The sequence below is a fragment of the Poecilia latipinna genome, unplaced genomic scaffold (genome assembly GCF_001443285.1).
Source record: "Poecilia latipinna isolate Pla-1442-1.1 unplaced genomic scaffold, P_latipinna-1.0 Scaffold1810, whole genome shotgun sequence".
In the NCBI taxonomy this organism is placed as follows: Eukaryota; Metazoa; Chordata; class Actinopteri; order Cyprinodontiformes; family Poeciliidae; genus Poecilia; species Poecilia latipinna.
The window spans coordinates 188,105-208,626 of NW_015114426.1; the positions used below are offsets into that span (position 1 = coordinate 188,105).

Below are 20,522 nucleotides of genomic sequence, written 5' to 3' on the forward strand. Positions count from 1 at the left end.
TTTTATTTTTTTTAAAATTTTTTCCATATAAAAAAAAAAAAAATTTTTTTAAAAAAAAAAAAAAAAAAAAAAAAATCAAGCTCCTTCTGCCTTCCCTACTGTCATACACTGCTTGATCAGAGACAACCAATCAGAGCCAAGAGGTGGCTCTTAGTGCTGTTAATCATACTTGTGCAATTGCATAACAGTTGACTGACATTTCAAACAAAAGACAAAATTATTACATAGTTTCAACTTTCTCTACTGATGAGTTAACACCAGCCTCCGTCTTGCCTTAAGGTGAAATATGCAGAAAACATTTGGCAGCAATTCATCCAACTGGGATTCAAACCCAGGACCTTTTTACTGCAAGGCAACAGTCCTTCCAACTTTCTATGATTGCTGCCTTTGTATAAATGAAAATTATCTCTGCAAGATTTGAAATAAACTAAAACGGTTTCCTTTTAAATTACTTCCTACCTATCTGCATCCTCTGACTTCATTTTTAAACACCTCACTGATACTAACAAAAGCTCTTGAGTCTTCTTCCATCGTCTTAAATTCAAATTCAAGAATACTTTATTAATCTCAAAGGAAAATTTAATGTTGTTGAAAGTCATTAGTCAAAATTCTTCAGAGTTATTGGCATTATTTCATCTTTTGCCATGTTAATCAGTTGCTCCCAATCTGTTGCTATGGTTATGCATCATAACAAAAGAGGAAAGTATAAAATGTATTGAAACACAATGCATCCAAAATGAGAGAATGGTTGTAAACAAAAAAAGCAATCCCCTCAACCCAAGAAAAGCAGGAATGAAAATTTGAAGAAGAAAAAAAGACAAAAATCTAAGAGACTTTGTTTTTGGTGCAACTTAGTATGTGCATTCATTGAATAGAAAAGAAATTGATTTTTGAGTTTCTGGCTACCTGATCAAGCCAGTAATCCTCACTTTCTGGTCAGCCTTAAGATTTTTTTATACTATGTGTAGAAATGCACATAGTAGAAATCTAAAATGAGATTGAAGATTTTCTCCAGTATCAGTATTGAGTTTTCGCATCACAACAACCCTAATGATTCATGAGATTTTCACCGTTTGCTGAATGATTTTCATCAGTTAGAATAGAAATTTCATGTGAACATTCTGCCAAGCCAACCATATGCCTGGTAAATAAATAATGCAGAATATCGGCTCACCACATGCACCTGCAGGGTTCGATGCAGCATAAGGAGGGGGCATTTTTGGCTTCAGCAAGATGGAAAAACCTGATTTTCAAAAGTCGACTTGCCAAGCTACTTGTTGGCTGTGGTGGATTTTTTTCATCAGTGCGACCAAAAGGGAGCAGTCAGAATCCTTCTTCCAGCAATGCCTCAGGCTGAGAGCAAAAAAATAAAAAAAATAATAAAATAAAATTGGTCTCAAATTACATGATGAAACAGAGTTTCAGGCGTAGAAACTGTTTCATGTGTGGCAGTATTATGTAAAATCAACTTTTTTAAGTTTGTGTTGCTTTGACTCTTTCATGCATGTTTTAGAAATCCTTTAATCTACCATGGCAACCATTTGACCCTGCCTCTACACCTCACCCACTCAACTCCTTCAAACTAGCCAGCAGCAATTAGCAAACACCTGGTGGTGCTGCGCATCTGCTGAGCTCATTACAGAAGCTACTTTCAGAACAACGCTGGTAAAAACATTGTTAAAGGGTTAATAGGCGTGCTGTTGTGATGACTTCTTGAAGGCAGAGTTTCAGAAAGAGCAGGAGTGTCTTAAAGAGACATAGGGCCACTTACAAGTCGCTAAATTAGAGAGTGAAATTTTAGTCATTTATTGATATATGGCATTTTTATAACAACTAAAGTTAACTGAAGTAACAGGAACTGTATTAATGATTGTGCTACAAAACAACACTTGATTATTGGGAAATGCATACATAAAAAGAAGTTACTTCTGTTTAAATCACTTTTCATTTTTTATTTGCCCTCCATCTTCCCCTTCTCTACTTCGCCTTTTTTTTTTTAACTTCCTCTCTTTTGTGTTTTGCAGAGGAAGCTGATTACACAACATTTGGTACAGACTCACTGACCAGGAAGAAGAATACGGTGCTCTCTGCGGTTCTTCTGCGGCCTGACCCCAACAAGAAGAAGCCTCCAGTGATCATAAGCCTCCCGAAAGACTTCCGCCCTGTGTCGTCCATCATCGACGTGGACATCCTCCCGGAGACGCACAGGCGTGTCCGTCTGTACAAGCATGGTCAGGAAAAGCCCTTGGGTTTCTATATCCGCGACGGCTCAAGCGTGCGAGTGACTCCACAGGGCCTGGAGAAGGTCCCAGGGATCTTCATCTCTCGCCTGGTGCCCGGCGGCCTGGCTGAAAGCACAGGCCTGCTGGCTGTCAACGACGAGGTTCTGGAGGTGAATGGCATCGAGGTGGTGGGCAAGTCTCTGGACCAGGTGACGGACATGATGATTGCCAACAGCCACAACCTCATCATCACCGTGAAGCCTGCCAATCAGCGGAACAATGTCGTTCGCGGCGGTGGAGTAGGTGGAGGCGCTGCCTCTGGTAGTTCGTCGGACAACGGTGCCAGTTACCATGGCTATTTACCCCACGGCGCAGCTGCCATCGCCGGGCCGACACACATCATCCAGAACTTCTCCGTTGGGGAGCTGGAGAGCGACGAAGACGACGAGGACGTGGTGATCGAAATGGGGGGCGAGGCGGAGACCATTCGGCGCACTCCGTCGAACTACAGCATGCCGTCTCTGCCTCGCTATGAACCGCACCTCAACCTTCGCACCGCCACTGCCGCCAATTCCGGCTCTGCCTTCTCCATAAATGCCAACGGGAACCTGCGTGGCAGCGGCGGCAGCAGCGGATCTCTGACCAACACCAATGCCAGTTCCACCACGCCATCCCCCGACAGAGCGAAGGAGAGGCGGAACCTGGAGGAGGAGGGCACAGTCATCACACTGTAGACTGGGTTTCAACACACTGATCACTGGGAGGTGCAGCAGCGTCTCAATCGCATTCAGTGGCCTCATCTGAGGAGCACAGTTATATGGGTATGTGTTGAACGTCAAACACCGCACCATATGCTGCTCCCTACATGCCAATCATCACGCTGGAGTGCCATAGTGGTGATCAGAAGGAACACAGAGCCACTGCTGCTCTCCAGTTCATCTCAGTACCAGTGCAGTTTGTGGGTTTTAGCTTTTTAACTGGTAAACTCAACACCCTCATTTGGTCTTCAAATATTTTCATTGAACAAGTTGGCTCCATTACAAATAATCTTTGCAAAGGATTCAACAATTCCAATTTTGGTTGATACCATTTTTTTTTCTTTTTGGTCTGAGAAGTTGCTAATTAAGACTGGTGATGGATAAGATTGGTGAATAAGATCAGTGTCTTATGCAGATATCTACTGATTGCTGATCTCCCAAAATTAAGGAAATCAGGGCCGATTTATCAGTGCACCCCTACTCTCTAGCTCAGTTATTAGTTGACAATCCCTTCCAATCACCTGCTTTTCTTCTTTTTACATTTACTTCATTCAAATGGTAAACACTACTTTCCAGCAACCTAGCAAGTCTTTGTTTTGATGGTTTTTAACCACTGTTATTACCCTTCTTCCTTTTTGTACCTCATTATAAGGGTGACCGACTGCAAAAAGAAGGTTATCATTATTATTAGATTGCCTCAGTGAAAACATTTTACTCTGAAACCTGCTTTATTTTCATTGCTATTCATGGAGATTATTTTTTTCTTAGAAGACCAATTTTGAGTGGTGATTAACTCCAGAATAAGATATCTGTGAATGAATCATGCTCTCTGTCCTTCATATTGCACTCCTACTTCTCATGATTGTTTCCCCTGCCATTTGGTCGACTTGTGAAATAATGTGAATATGATTTTCATGGTTCTTTCTGGATCAATATATTTAAGATTATTCAGCCATTATCTAAATCATGCCATGACTTCATAAAGATATAGATAGACTTTTTAGCGCCATTGGTGAAGATGTTTGAACAGCCTTGAGTTAAACAGGTCGAACAAACCAAAATTTGAGTCCCCCCCCCCCCCCACAAAAAAATCCCAATAAATAAAATTCTAATCTGGAGTGCATGTTGGCATGAACTCTGCACAAACTCCAGGACTCAAAGTGTAAACCACAAAATGTATATGTGATAAGGATTCAAAACATGCCCAAATGCTTTCAGAAATGGAATTTAGATTAGTGGGGGGGTTTTAAACACAATTTTACAAACGGGATTTTCTCTAACTCGTCTGCCATTTGCCATCATTCCTATCAAATCCCCCATTTTCATTCAGCTGTAATACGTCGACAAGCGTGCTGACGGTCCAAAAATAGCGTTGCTGTAACCATGTTGGTAAACACAACCTCTGAGGTGAGTTAGATGACGTGTCTGTGTCCCTGCTGAGGTTGAGTCACCGCTGAACACACAGCTGCAGGTACAGCTGACACAAACTCTCTCTCTTTGTTAAAGGTGAGGCCGTGCCGTCTTATGAACCACATGATAATAATCTAAGAACCACCAAAGGAGCCATTTTTGCCCTGTCTGCACTTTCTTGAATTCTCTTCAATTTAACCTCCAGTGTCTTATTTTTTTTTTTTAAGTCTATATCATCTCTGAAGTAAATGACTAAAATGAAAGCATTATGGTGATGTAAAAGTAGATCCACAGAGGATCTACTGTGGGTTTATGCCTCACTGAAACGGAAATGATGCATACTCAGCAAAACAAAGTGAAATTTTTGCTCAGATTCTGGAATAATTATGATAAATATATTGATTTTTGAAGGGTGCACACATTGTAATGATGTCGTATAGAACAATCTGATACAGTGCAGTAATATTATTAGCAATACCAGTTCACATACTTCACTCTTCAGTTTGACTCAAACTTCAGTAAAAACACGAGGAAGCACAAAATAATGAACAAACTATCACTAAAGACTTAAATGTCATCTGGGGAAAAAATGACCCCCTCTGGTGGTTCCAGGTGGTACTGAAATGTTGGTGGGTTTTATCCTTTGGTCTAATATTTTAAATGTTTTTAGAATAATATCTTAAAATAATTGAATTGAAACCCTTTCAATTCCAGACATAACCATAAACAGTACGTCCATTTCTGTTGCAAACTCCCTCTGTAAAGTGAGAGCACGTAGACTGGATTTTCAAGTATCTATTCTCCTTATTGAAGTGCTAAGTCTTACTTTAGCATTTATTTTACTGTTGCACATAAAACCAGGGTCCACACCGTCACTTTTAACAAATTATGCAAGTGAAAGTATATTCATTTAAATTGAGGCAATGCTCATGTTCATAATTTGTAGCTGTGTTTACGATCTGAGGCTTTTAGATTGTGAAATTCCATGACTGATTAAAAGATGTTTTTATAACAGCACAGGCTACTTACTACATTTGATGTTTTTGGCCTTGTGTGTGGTCCACAAAATGCAGCATTCCCAGCACTAAGCATAGCAATGAACCATTCTCTAAATGGAAATCTATAATTATTACTTTATTAGCTTTATCTCTGAACTACAGCACAGGACACTGGAATTGTAACTACATCAACATTTTTTTATTTATTCTGTAATCTTCTTCATATTTTCTTTCTTTGTACACATTATGCTATTATATTTTTATAACGGATATGTTTGGTTTTTTTGTTGTTGTGTATTCATGATCATTTGATTTTTTGGTTTTGGTCGTAAATCTCCAGGTACAGTAGAGATTTCTTTAGAAATAATTTCTATAGATTTTACCGCTCTGTTTAAAGCTTCAGGAAAATCTCTGCTAAATAAATTAAACACTATTTCTATTTTCTTTTCTCATACTGTGAATTATTATTTTTGGTGACAGCGAGACAGTTGTATTAACAACCACATAGGCAGATGTTTGGTGTCGACTGTTTTTAAGTGATCAGGTAATATTTTTTTTTTCTAGCCAGATAAATCCTGTGATGTAGATTTGTAATGAAGAATGTCAGTATTTTCATATCAATGCTTATATGTATGGTGGACATTTTTATCATCTGAAGGATATTGTTATAAGGTTGAACTGGAAATATAAGAAAAAGTAGATGCACACCTGTAACTGCTGACTGGCGGAGCTGGATACAATAAACTAATATGTAGCAATACTTGGCGTTTTTGTCTTTAATATGTGGACAAATTACATACAGAGCCTTGCAAAAGTAATGTCCCTTGAAATTAGTCATTATATAATTTCTTTGATTTTTCTTTTAAGCTGTGGGCATGCTGTTCAGGGTGTACCCTGCATCTTGCCTGTTTACCGCTGGAGATGGGCACCAGCTCCCATCGTGACCCCACTAGGGATAAGCGTGTATGATGATGGATGAGTGGATTTTCAGCTGTTTTAGAAATGCTTTATTTCTTTTTTTTTTTCTTTTTGGCCCACAAGTAATTCTGACTGAACAATGTAGATTAATTAAAATATTAGTAGCAATAGTAGTGTTTATTAACAATAAATACTTTTACCATTTTTCTCCTGTAACAAAGCAAAGCACCTTCCAATTTTCCAGGAAATGGTGCAACAAAACGTGGACATTTTTGTGCACGTAATAAAAGCCAAAGAAAACCATTCTCAAATTGTTGATATTGGATACTTTTTCTATTCACCATTAACAACCATTTTATTTGCTTTTATAAATCCACTAATCCAGGATGCTCAGCAAGATTACAACCGCTGAATAAACATCGTTCAGAAACAGGAATTATTAAAACCTTCCCTGTGTTTTATCGCCATCTGGTGGACAGTTTGTAAAACTCTTAACCTGCGAAACTGTTGAGCGGTTCAGCGGTGCGTAAACGATAGTGGAAGTTTAAGTGACGCGTTTAGCCAGTTTTCAAACCCATAACGTAAAGAAAAAAGTTGTTTTTTACAAGCTACGCTGCAAAATATAAATAATTATAGTTAATAGTCCACACAGAATTCTTCACAAAGGTTTGAATGAAAATGTATCGGAGGAGCAGTTATTACTTGAGAAAGCAAGGCCTCCGACACCAGCGTGGAGAAATCTAGTCTTTTACCTTTAATTGAATTGTGAGCAGAATCATAATAATGGAAATTAATATTACCTTTTAAGTGGAACATTTGTTTTTCCTGTAAAGTATTTAAACATGTTTTTTAATGAGTAGAATAAAAACGAAATCATAGACTAAAAATATTGTCAGAATGACAATATTTCTGACAAGAACAATATAATAAAATGACAATATAATACAAGAACCAAGCAAGAGATTATTATTCAGATAAACTATTAGAACCATAGGAAATCGTGTTTAGTTGACACGTGAGCGCCCCTTAGAGGTCTAAAATATTCAACATTTGTCGCTTAATGAATTGAGTATCAACTGACTGACACAATGTTAGTAAATGGGCTTGCAATAGTTTCGCCGTATTTTACCTCGGATTTTACTTCAAAGGACTGATTGAAAAAGTTCTAAAAAGTGGTATTTTAAAAGTTCGATCATGTTAAGTACCCTTTTTGTTTAAACAAACTACTGGACAATAAGACTATTTTTGTCCATCTTGGACTGTTCTGTTGCCAGACCATGACAGCTCAGTGAGCCAGTCATGGAAATTCCGGATGTTTTCCTGGATTCGGATCATGTTCAGCGCAAGCAAGCGAGTCCCAAGTTCCTAAAGTTCATTACTTAGCTCCAGTTCTTTCAATTAATAGCTAAGCCAAGTTCTTGTATTTAATGAGTTTGTTTGTATACAACCATGCAAAGAATAATTATAGTAATGTATAAACTTTTTTATTTTCTAGCCTAATGTTTAAAAGAAAAGTAATAAAATAAACATTTTGCCAGAATGACGTCCGCTGGCACAAACAGGACATAGTTGTTACTGTTTAGGGTAAACTAAAAGAACCCAAGGTACCGGCTCGGTTTCGAGCGACACACACTAGTAGCTGAGCATCACCATCACATGACGTGACGTGTAGCCAGCATGGCGGCGCTGGAGCTGAGATAGAACCCCTACTGGACAGACACCGATAGCCTGGCTTTTGCTAGCTTCCCTCGTTACCTGCTTTCTTCGCGGGGGCCAGGCCGAACATGACGGCCTGAGGAGAGGAACGGTTACTCGACCGAGAGATGCAGGAGCAGCGACAGCGGCCGCCACGGGAGCAGCAACGGCAGCACTCGCAGTCGGAAAACAGTAAAACCAAGAGCATGTTTCTGTCCAGGGCGCTGGAGAAAATCCTGTCGGATAAGGAATTGAAGAGGAACCAACACAGCCAGCTGCGCAAAGCCTGTCAGGTGGCGCTCGGTAGGTGCTTTATGTTAGGTTTCTGGCTCCGACACACCGTTTTATGGGTCACATTTCATGTATTTCTTTGTGTCTAGCTTGTTGTTGGGGGTATATTGAATTAGCCATGTTCTGTTCCCACATCAAACATTGTGATTTCAAACAAATGTATTTAGGCTTAACGAGTATTTAGGCTTTAACGAGTCTGTTAAGATGTGTTTTTCCATCTGGACTTGATCATAGACACCCCCCACACCTCTCCCCCCAAAATAATTGAAAAACTCTTTAAATTTACACAAATGCAATTACGGTGTCACTCAACCAAGCTTTAATTTATTTATTAATATTAAGCACAGTTTGTAATGCATAAAAAAATACAACGCGCATAATTTATTCAGATACCAAAAATTACGAAATAGCCCTTTAATCAACCGTCATATCGGAAGCTAACTTCAGCTTCGTGCACTTTGATGGCCTTTCCTTCACGCTCAGCTGTCAGCTAATGATTAAAGGCAGTGGTGTGTCGCTATGTGTTGCCACCACTCTCACAGTTTGATAATGGCTCTCCTCCGTGTGCTAAACTATGACTATTATCATCGGTTTGAAATGTAGCTGTCGTTAGCTCGCTGTGGCTAGTTTAGCCAAACAGACCAATGGGTGCGTTGTACGTAGCACTGTCACCCAGCCAGACAGTCCAGTCCTGCTGTGTGCACACACACACACACACACACACACACACACACACACAGGAGCTATCCAACTCCCGGATACTCTACCCGGCCTGCTTTTCCATTGAACACATTCACAGATAGTGTTACATACGTCAGGCTGCTGAGCTCACGGTGTCTTTGGTGTTTATTAGCTCAAACCGCCTGTCTTTGGTCTGAAATGACCTCCCTATCAGGTCTGATGAGAGCTAGCTATGCATGTGCGTTAATGCTTTCTCCTTCAGTCTAGTATTTGTTTACACTCAGGAGTATTCATAGGATTTGATGACTTGCTTGGTCACCTGAAAGACCAGTTTGAAGTGAAACATTGAAGTTATTCACCTAATTTCTCCCAGCTTCCCTGTGGACATTTTATCTATTGTAACCATTTATTTTAAGCGTCATACCCAGATAGTGCTGTTTTAAAGGCTTTAAGCCTCCACAGGATCTATATGAGTGTGACATTTAACATAAATGTGTAACCCACTATGAGAAATGACAGTGAGTTTATCACATTGTTTATTGGTTAATATGAATCAGATGGTGTGGATCTTGGAACAGCAAAAGCATGATTCCCAAGTTGTGGTTGTTGTTTTTTTCTCAATCTCCAACAGAAATAACACCTGTCTTTTTAATTTGCAGCTGTTTATATAAAAAAATGTGCTACTCAGTGGGTTATAGACATTCAATTTAGACTTTTAATTATGCATTTCTTTTTCCATGGTAGAACAGTTAAACAACATTAAACAAATGTACTGTATTGATTTGTAATAGCAGGGATCGAGTGCACAAGTTTCATTGTTTTGTAGATCTTCTTAAATAATACATGCAGACTTGAATATAACTGTACACTCCTAATATTTAGGCAAATGTTTCCTAGGAAGATGCACTTTGATCAAATGCTTTTTTATCCATTAACAAGATTCTGCTGGATGTTTTACCGCTGTTAGCAGAACACTCTAATTGGTCTGTTTTTTTTATACAGGCGTTATTTTCGTGCATAATCCATGAATCTGCAACATCTCCGGGGTCAAAGATATCCCAAAAGATTACTTACTTAACTTACTTCTGTCTATTGCATAAACCAGCAGTTGAGTGTTTTTGGGATTATTTTAGAGCTATTTCAAAAATATTTTATCTCGAAGGGAAGTTAAATGTTGTAGCTCATATCATCCAAGTATCTTCAAAGAGTCCTTGTTGGCAGGAAGGATCTCGGGTAGCAGTCAGTCTTGCAATAAATCTGAAGAGGCCTCTGACTGAAGACTGTTGCTTTATGATAGTGTGATGACATGCTAACAGCTCAATGCCCAGGCAGCAGAGAGGATATTCCACAATAACACGTCCTGGATGACACAATCATCTGGCAAACATTGCTAGTCCACCTCGTTTGCTTTTGCCGCTCCACTTTAAATCTTTGTGTGGCTTTAAAGTTGGAAAGATGAGGATATGAGGAACTCTGTCCAAGTTTCAACCATCTAACTACTGCTTTGAGAAGAAGTTGAGTGTTTGACTTCATTACTCTATGCACTTTTTGGAATTCCCCACAACAACTAGCAGAGAAACAAAGCCCTCCCGCTCTCAACATACTTTGGTCATTGTGGTCAAAAAGCTCAAATGTTGTCTGACTGGAAAAGCCGTCTTTGTCTTGTCCATATGCATGAGCAGCTGCAAATTTCACTGATCATGTTCATGGGGTGACATTTGGCAGTTCCTGAACATTATAGCAAATTTTCCATCTTCTGAAAGATGATGGAATGGCCACACACGCTGCCAAATATATTCCAGTAGCTTCTTGATGGCTACAATAAGGATGTGGTCAAAGTACAACTTGACAATGGACATTTAGTCAATTATTAACAGGAGTGACTATGTGTACAAATGAGCCTGTATGTATAATTTTGACTAACCTAAGTTTAAAAACACAAACTATACTACTGCTGCTGCTGTATTTTATAATTACAATTGTGAATGTCTTCATTTGCCCGTTGTCATCTAAATTTAGCAGTGAACCCTAGCAGTTTCATTCTGGTTATAAACATATAAAAAAAAGTTCTATCTTTTGTTCAGCCTTTAGCTGTAGAGAAGTTCTTACTTATTTCATTTCCTCCATGACCTTGCAGATTTTACACACCATGTCATCTTGCATTCTGTATTTTGGTGCAAGATGGTTTTGTCTAATTTTAGTCTCTGCATTCATAGATCTCAATAATAAGGCATCATAGCATAAAATAATGGTTTAGGCTTTTTAATAACATATGGCAACCACTCACTCCATTCAGTTTTATTAAACAAAAAACATAATTCTACTTTTACCTACAAGGAAAGTAAAAGGTCCTCCTACTGTACTTTAAAAAATATCTAGATGGAATTGGTATAGTTTAAATCACATTTGTGCAAATCATTTAGCGATTGATACTTTGACACCTCTGTGCTATGTTGTGCTAAAAGCTACCTCTTATTTTTTCCTGTCTTAACATGATGCCTGCATCCTTAGTCTTAAATTGATGCTTCTAGAATTAAGGCCTTAAAAAGTCTTAATTATACAACCGTAAGTAAGTTTGGCCTAAAATGTCTTGAATTTGTAAAGAATAATAAGGGGAAAAAAGATAAGTTGGCCTTAAATAAACTATATTGCCAAAAGTATTCGCTCACCTCACATATGAGCTTTATAACTATAGCTTTTTATAAGTGACAGGACTCTGTGCAGGCCCAAGTCCTGACCTCAAGTCAAGTTCATCCACACCAGACTCTGCCGTCCATGTCTGTATGGACCTTGCGCATGTTGGAAGAGGAAGGGATCAGCTCCAAACTGTTCCCACAAAGTTGGAAGCATGGAATCGTCCACAAAAAAGCACTGAGTTCTTTTCGCTGGAACTAAGGGGGCAAGCCCAGCTCCTGAAAAACAACCCCATACCATGATCCCCCCTCCACCAAACTTTGCACTTGGTATATTGCAATCAGACAAATATTGTTCTCCTTGCAACCGCCAAACCAAGACTCATCCATCAAATTGCCAGATGGAGAAGCATAATTCGTCACTCCAGAGAAGAGTGACAAATCACTCTTCTTCTCTCCACTGAGGCGCCTTCAGTGGAGAGAACGCGCCTCCACTGCTCTAGAGTCCAGTGACGGTGTGCTTTACATCACTGTATCCGACGCTTTGCATTGCTCTTTGTGATGTATGGTTTGGACCCAGCTGCTCGACCATGGAAACCCATTCCATGAAGCTCTCTGTGCACTGTTCTTAAGCTAATCTGCAGGCCACATGAAGCTTGGAGGTCTGTAGTGATTGACTCTGCAGAAAGTTGGTGACGTCTTCGCACTATGCGCTTCAGCATCCGCTGACCCCACTCAGTCAGGTTACATGGCCTACCACTTCGGGGCTGAGTTACTGTTGTTCCCAAACACTTCCATTTTCGTATAATACAGTTGACTATGGAATATTTAGGAGTGAGGAAATTTCACGACTGGATTTGTTGCACAAGTGGCATCCTGTCACAGTTCCATGCTGGAATTCACTGCAGTCTCACTGGAATGGAATTCTTTCACAAATGTTTGTAAAAACAGTCTGCATGCCTAAGTGCTTGATTTTATGCACCTCTGGCGTTGGAAGTGATTGGAACTCCCGATTCCAATAATTTGGAATACTTACACGATACTTTTGGCAGTATAGCGTATGTTAATCCTAGGTTTTAAATATTGTCATGACAGGACTATTTAATCTAGCATATGTAGATTTTACCTGAAGGGCAGGTCTGTCAGTCAGCCCGCTCTCTCAGCAGAGCAAGATAGGACAGTGGCTGATGTTTAGACCTTCATTGAGGCAGATAAGATCAGTAGATAAGATTACCTACACATGAGACATCGGTCTTGCGTATAAGTAATGGCCAATTGCTGATCACTCAAAATTAAGGAAATTGAGGACAATTTATTGGTGCAGATCGACTTTTAAATTTTATGTTTAGAACCTGGACTAATTAAAACTTTACGTATAGCGCATACTTTCCTATGATCTCTAGTAATGAAATCATAATGTAACTATAATTGGGACATTTTCTGTGTATGTTACAAATACTGAGTTCCTCTGAGGGAATTAGAGGTAAGTCAGCTGTCTTTCTTATCGGATTCTAATACATTTGATTTGACACGTTACTGTGAAGCCCTATCTGAAGCTATTAGTCAGAATAGTTAGAGTAGCAGGGGAAATGACATGAGGGATGAAGGTTCAGTAAAATATTGAGTATTGTAAAATGCTGAGTGTTGAAACCAGACCCAGTCTCAGGTTAAACCCTGCTCTGTAACAGGATTGTGTGTCAGGTTAAAATATGTCTGCCAAAGAAATGTTCTGTTCACCCTTTAGCCCTTGGATACATGTTCTCATTTGACCTCTCTTGTCTCCCCTGTCTTAGATGAAATCAAGGAAGAACTGGAAAAGCAAAAGTAAGTATTCCTACTTGCATGCGGAGGAGCCAAGGACTATTATAATCCAGTTTGAATCAGTAGCAGCTGCAGCTGTAGTGCATCAGCAGCTCTTCAGGCGGCCCTCAGGCCCTTGTGTTTATAAAGTTTAAAGCTTAAATCTCAGTTATCTGGAATTCTGCAGTGTCAGAGCAACAGTGAATCATATTATCTGACACTGTATTTGTTTTAAAAATGTTAAAATGCAGAATGTGGTTCTTTGTTTTGTTTTTGTTTTTTAAGCTGTCTGTCTTCCAGGGATGGCACGGTGGTCCCACCCAAAGCAAACTACATCGAAGCTGATAAATATGTGCTGCCCTTCGAGCTGGCCTGCCAGTCAAAGTCCCCCCGGATAGTTAGCACTTCTTTGGACTGTTTGCAGGTTTGTTTTTACTACCACACACATATACACCTGTTTGGCCATTAAAATCCAAGCTCTTTTAGTCTCCTCTCCACAGCTGGTGTTTTTCGGTTACCTGTCCGTATGTTGCAGGGTGGTGTGTTGGTGAAATCTTGCTCCACCTGTTACACATGCTTGGTGTGCACTTAAAACAAAGACTCCACATTTTTTCCTAGGCTCTGAATCTCGTCTGACCTCATGACTTCATTCAATAATGATCCTGTTAGGCACAGTTGCTTGTTCTATCATCCAGTTTGTACTTCTTTTGAGTTAGTGTTGTGGTAAAAGGATGAGAAATGCATTTATATTTGGTAATATTTTAAATATAAAAACTTCAATGTTTTCGTTGCAGTTTCTGCTATGTGGTTGATGTGAAAATCCTTCTTTTACAATGTTGTAATACATTGATGCTCCCACAAGATGACAGTAGCTTCTTTCACAAAACATGTGCTTTTTGAATATGCCAATACAGTGAGGGCGGTGGAGTCATTCTGCCTCATTACACCCCTAACACACAGAACGAAGTAGTCACTGCTTCACTGGTGAAAAAGGTGATGCATTGATAAAAATGATTTCAAGTTCAAGTCTTTTCCTCAGTCGACAACCAAACCAATACAGAGTTCCTCCACTGTTATTTGCTTTTGCGGGGTTTTGATAGGGATACACTGATCCACTTTTTCCACTTCTGATACCAATATCTGAGGTTTGGTATCGGCCGATACTGCTAAACTGACTTAAAGCGTTTTATTTTTTTAGAAACACAGACATAAATGTACTGAATTACTAATTTATTTGGTAACTCTGCACCAGTACAGCACACTTAAATACACCAATAGCTTCTCAAGCTCGCTCAAACATGTAAAAACAACACAACTTTAACTTGCTCAGTCAGTACAATTAGGAGTAGAACAGCCAATGTAAAAATAAATAATAAAGAAACTGAAACTGACACAAATAGGTTGACTACGTTGGTCAAACGTGTAAAAATAAACTTCAATAAACCTTATTTCAAATAGATCAGAAAGTGCAATTAGGAATTCAAAATATGATGTAAAATAACTAATAAATCATGATGTTGCTCAGACCACCAAGCAAAGAATTAGACTGAATAGATCTGCCCTTATGGATCGGGCACATTATCTTAAAATATCCAAGCTAGAATTTTATTTATTTATTTTTTTAATATTGGGATCGATACCAATATTGACATCTGATCTCTACATCTCTAATCTGATCATGTCTACATGGTTGAGGAGGGATTAGCTCAGGATGGCTTTAGTATAAAATGGGTTAGGGTTGCTGCCAGGTGGCCTCATTTAATGTTATCATCTAACCATCTAACCTCATTTAACCTTATATTTGATGTATTGTTATACATTGAACATAAATCTCCTGAAGTATCACCGGCTCAGATGTCCTTTTTGCTTCTGTCTCCCCTGTAGAAACTGATTGCATACGGTCACATCACCGGGAATGCCCCAGACAATAAAGTGCCGGGCAAGAGGCTGATCGACCGCCTGGTGGAAACCATCTGCAACTGCTTCCAGGGCCCCCAGACTGATGAGGGAGTCCAGCTACAGATCATCAAGGTACGCTCCCAACATATTGCATAATGGCTGAAGTGCCAAAAGTGATTTTTTTATTATTATTTTTTCTCTTAATGCATAAAACATCTTTTGGACAGAAAGATGTGGTGATATTTTTTCACTGAAATGTTTTTGACCTTGGGCTGTTATTTTAGGAAGGTGATGATATTCTAGCTGTTGTGCTCATTGTTTATCTTTTTTTAAAGTCGAGATATAGAGATGTGTTCACTTCACGTTGGCACAGAAAGTAACCCTCATATGCGGTATGTTCTGAGTGGAAACATTTTAGAAGAGTTTTTAAAAAAAAATTTTTTTATTTATATTGGCTGGTAAAACTGTTTCAGTAAATCACATAATAAATTAAAACAAGCTCATTGATTTCCTTTTGCATGACTTTAGTTTTTTTCTTCTTGCTGTCTTTTCACTAAAGACTGGATGCATTGGACTCAACTAGCTCCTTCTTTGAAGAGCACTTTCGTTTACAAAGACTTCGATTTCCACTTTGTTTTTTATTGGAGTGTTTTTTTTTTTTTTACTTCTAGGACAATTTAACATTCACAAAATGAATTGTGACAGTCCTATTGGTCAGGTGATTCAAACTCCTTGACTAAAGCCATCTTAGTCTGATTGTAGTGCTGCTGATCCATATTTAGCTTTGAAGATGTAACATGTATCTTATCATTCTTTTACTTCTGCAGGATCCTTAAACAGATCCTGATTAGAACGGGATTGTGTCAGTCATGCAGTAAACCCAGACTTAGAACTGTTGACACAAGATTTATAGACTCGTAATCAGTATGTTTTTAAGCTGAAGTGTTGCTGCAGTCTTTCTGTTTTATACAAAGAGTAAAAGAAAACTTGTTTTGTTTCTGCTTTGAGTTGAACACTGTAGCAACCAGTCTGAAACTCTAGCAGAGGCTCTAATAAGTCTCAGATAAAGGGAAGCGCAGTGGTGACTCAGCAGGTGCAGAGGCATCCTGTGTGATGAAGTTCTCACTTCCTGTTGTGTTCATCCAGGCCCTACTGACAGCAGTGACTTCCCCGCACATAGAGATCCATGAGGGCACGGTGCTGCTGACCGTCAGGACCTGCTACAACATTTACCTGGCCAGCCGCAACCTCATCAACCAGACCACAGCCAAGGCCACTCTCACTCAGATGCTCAACGTCATCTTCACACGCATGGAGAACCAGGCCGTTAGTACAACATGTTACTCCTCCCCGAGGTCCTACTGCCAAATACACCACTTCCGGTCAGAACCAACCAATCAGAGCCAGGAGGGTCTTAGCACTGTCAGTCATGCGCATGTTAATTATAGCGCTAATTGCAGGGTCTGTAGCTAATCAAATTACAGATTCAACACAACAAAGTAAGCAACATTTTCAATTCACAAACAAATAAATAGATAAATATCACATGAGCTCCACAACGGAGATATTAATTGTTTATAATATTTTACTTAAGTTCTGAAGCCATCAGATGCTGCAAAGTAAGTTCAGCTTCCAGTGTTTCAGAAACACCTGATCATTTATGGAACTTCTTTGGAAAAGTAGACTGTGTACGTTTTCACTTGTGTGTCAGAGTTACAGGCGTACCAGAAATATGTGAGTACACAGGTTCCCGCCACATTAAAAACAAAAAAACCCGCAAGTAATTGTATTAAAATTTTTTAGGTGTTAAAATCTATCTACTTAATTAATTAAAATTAATATGCTAAAGTCCCTGAATTAAATTTAATGTAGAAGTGTAACCTAAACACTTAAAAAAACAAAAAAAAACCCGGAAAATAAAACAAATATTGCCTATTCTGCAAACACGATGACATAATAATTTAGAACATAAACATATACTAAATTAAGGGTTGCTGGGAATCTTTGCTTTTTGCAATCATAATTTGTTCCTAAAAGGCAAATTTCCTTCCTGTAAGTGAGGGGAAAACAAGTCAGCCAGCTAAAAAAAAGCTCCACTTCTGTTTCTATAATTATTATCTTTTCATTTCTCTGTTTCAAACACCTGTCATTCTCCCCCTGGTGGTGCCCTCAGGCCCTGGAGGCTCAGGAACAGGAGAAGGAGCGGCTGCGGCTGCCCCATCAGAACCCTTCCCCGGTTCCAGGCGGTAGGAGGTCCGGCTCCCCTCGCTCTGACCGGACCTCAACCCCCGAGCCTCAGAACTCCCCCTCCCCAGGAATCCGTACCCCAGACCTCAGCACCAACGCCGACACCACCTGCTCCACCACACCCCCTGCCCCAGCAGCTGACCCGGACACAGACGGGCCCTCTGTCAACGGAGAAGATGAAGACGGAGGTTCAGAGCAGGTCACGCCATCTAGAGGTTCGTCACGTACGAGATTTAAAAAAAAAAGGTTGAAAGTGTAGATTGGATCATGGAGTTTGTTTCTTTATTAATATCAGATTCAGTGTTTGAAGATGAAGGTGTTGAGAAACATCCTGTAGCAGCTCAGGAAGGGAACAACTCCAACCCAGCAGAGTCTGTGGCAGCAGACGGAGAGCCTGGGCAGACTCACACTGGAACAGGTTCGTTTTTTTGCTTTTTACCATTTCTATTTGATGTGCCGGATGAAGCCTATTGCAATAAGCAGTTATTCAATTAATCGCATGATAAATTAAAATGAGCTCAATAATTTTCATTCTGATGGTTAATATTTTTTTAAGGGCAATTTTGTTCATAGACATCATAATCTGTTTTATTTGTGGTTTTGGTTGTAAGTGGGATATTTATTTTTGTTTTATTTCGTTTTAGTAGTTTAGTTGTGTTTTTATTTTGGATATTTAAAAACTTGAGTTCCAGCATTAAGCGTTCTTTACCAAATCAAAGCAGGTGAATTTACATTAATATGCCTTTTTGTCTTATTTCAAGTGTACTAAAATATTTGCACTAGAAACTAGACTAAATACTTGATCAGTTTTGGTGTTTTTGCAGTGTAAGTATGTCTGCGGGGCTCTGTGTTTCAGAGGGTGAGCCCCCAGTTCAGTCTGCCCCTGAGCAGACGGAGGTGGCGTTCAGAGGCAGTACAGAGGCCCAGCAGATGAACGGTATCATCGAGGATCGCACCTCTGTTTCCTCCGCTGACATTCTGGTGGGGTAACCCTTTTTTTTTTCATTCATAAATATTCATTTAGCCTTAAGTTGGAAAGTTTCACTGCTAAATATGTGAAAGTTTATAGCTTTCTGCATTAAATGAGACTTAATCTGATATAGTTGTACCAATCTTTTACCAGTGTTCTCAAAAAGTCTTTAAACTGAAGTTTTGGTGACAGATCAGTAGTTTTGTGTCTCAGGTAGCAGGAATAAATTGCATTATCAGAATTAGTTCTGTAAAATGAAGCACATGCTGTTGTTCTGTCTCAGGATGCGGACGCTTTGCATGGACCCAACAACGCAGCGCGGTTCTCTCATATCCTGCAGAAAGATGCTTTTCTGGTGTTCCGCTCTCTGTGCAAACTCTCCATGAAACCTCTGGCTGACGGTCCTCCTGACCCCAAGTATGTATTTTGTTTTCTTTCTGGATTCACATTTCTTTATTCTCCTTTCATGTTGATGCTTAGATGGTTTTTATGTTGAGAAACAAATGTGCACTGTGTTTTTATACTGATGCTTTACAGTGCCCTGCAAAATTTTAACATGATTCACCCAAACACAAATGATTTGAGATCTTATGTAATAAAGCAACACAAAGTGGTTCATTTTGAACTGGAATTAAAATAAATGGTTTGAATTTATCTTTTGTCAAGAAGCAATCTAAAAGGTGGCACTTTTTAAGCAGCATTTTAAGCAAAAAAAAAAAAAAAATATGAAAACGAGAATTAGACGTGTTTCCATCTACTACTACGAAGCGAATCAACCAGAGTTCGAGTGTGATTTTGTCAGATGTTGATGTTATATCTTACTGTGACAAACAGGAAGTAGAGGTTGCTAAGAATCATGGAGCACAAATCCCAGCCTGGAGTTCTTCTGGCTGAAAGTTCTCCCCTCTTTGCTGGAGGTTTGCCCACAAACCACCTCAAGCGAGCGTAAAGACGTTTATTGTGAAGTTCAGGAAAATTATTTTGAATTTTGCCGTTTCCATCAACCTTCAAAATGCAAAAAAAAAAAACAAAAAAAAAAAACGTTGATGGAAACGCGCGTCTTGATAAACACCTTGTTTTCTTTCAACTTCACAACCGTCAGAAGATTTTCCCTCCATTCTCAGCTGAAACAATCCTCCACTCTGCCTCTTTGTTTACCAAAGGTTGATTTGGCCTCCTGCCTTGCAGGTGTGGTTCCGGTTACTGTAACACTAGACTTCAGGCCAGACGGTGTAAATAGGTCAGATTGAAATGAAATGAGTACAGGAAGTACGTCACAAAGCAAACTGCCTGTAGCTCATTAGACATCTCACTGAATTACTAGCAAACCAGAACATTTCATTAGCTTGTTGCCATTTGTTAGGTGAATAAATTGAAGTTTGCTGCTCTCGTCTGCAGGTCCCATGAGCTGCGCTCTAAGATCGTGTCCCTGCAGCTGCTGCTGTCTGTGCTGCAGGGCGCCGGGCCAGTGTTCCGCACCCACGAGATGTTCGTGAACGCCATCAAACAGTATCTGTGCGTGGCCTTGTCCAAAAACGGCGTCTCCTCTGTGCCAGAGGTGTTCGAGCTCTCATTAGCCATCTTCCTAACTTTACTGTCACACTTCAAGGTTCACCTGAAGATGCAGATTGAGGTAGGAAGGTGCAGATTGAGCCTGCTGCTCTGGTGATGCTGCTTAATCGCAGTAGATGATGATGAGCTTTCACCTTGTCCACATCAGGTGTTTTTTCGGGAAATCTTCCTGACCATCCTGGAGACGACAACCAGTTCCTTTGAACACAAGTGGATGGTTATCCAGACCCTGACACGCATCTGTGCCGGTAATAGATACAAAAAAATGCCTTCATCTCATGAATTGCTTCCCCATCTCTGTCTAGTTGGATTCTACTTATGTAAATGTGATTTCTAGGTTTACTATTTTTATTAAATTTGCAAAACACTCTGGAAACCATCTCAGATTATCCCAGGTGAACTGTGTTAAAAGCTTTCCCGTTTGCTCC

The 20,522-nt window shown here is 39.5% G+C and overlaps 2 protein-coding genes across 3 annotated transcripts in view; both read left to right on the forward strand.

Moving 5' to 3' along the window:
- Positions 1 to 4,059, forward strand: part of pard6b (par-6 partitioning defective 6 homolog beta (C. elegans)) — a 26,768-nt gene extending 22,709 nt beyond the window's left edge. Inside the window, exon 3 of the mRNA XM_015014386.1 lies at positions 2,025 to 4,059. Within this exon, the coding sequence (XP_014869872.1) occupies positions 2,025 to 2,956 (932 nt within the window). The 3' untranslated portion in view covers positions 2,957 to 4,059. The remainder of the gene's footprint in view (positions 1 to 2,024) is intronic.
- Positions 4,060 to 7,933: 3,874 nt separating this feature from the next.
- Positions 7,934 to 20,522, forward strand: part of arfgef2 (ADP-ribosylation factor guanine nucleotide-exchange factor 2 (brefeldin A-inhibited)) — a 29,425-nt gene continuing 16,836 nt past the window's right edge. The window contains exons 1-11 of one of the 2 annotated variants that reach the window (XM_015014375.1): positions 7,934 to 8,304; positions 13,400 to 13,430; positions 13,707 to 13,830; positions 15,291 to 15,437; positions 16,452 to 16,631; positions 17,479 to 17,767; positions 17,848 to 17,970; positions 18,409 to 18,533; positions 18,806 to 18,939; positions 19,921 to 20,155; positions 20,243 to 20,342. In XM_015014375.1, coding sequence (XP_014869861.1) covers positions 8,130 to 8,304; positions 13,400 to 13,430; positions 13,707 to 13,830; positions 15,291 to 15,437; positions 16,452 to 16,631; positions 17,479 to 17,767; positions 17,848 to 17,970; positions 18,409 to 18,533; positions 18,806 to 18,939; positions 19,921 to 20,155; positions 20,243 to 20,342 — 1,663 coding nt within the window. In that variant the 5' untranslated portion in view covers positions 7,934 to 8,129. The remainder of the gene's footprint in view (positions 8,305 to 13,399; positions 13,431 to 13,706; positions 13,831 to 15,290; positions 15,438 to 16,451; positions 16,632 to 17,478; positions 17,768 to 17,847; positions 17,971 to 18,408; positions 18,534 to 18,805; positions 18,940 to 19,920; positions 20,156 to 20,242; positions 20,343 to 20,522) is intronic. The other variant, XM_015014376.1, reaches the window with a different exon arrangement.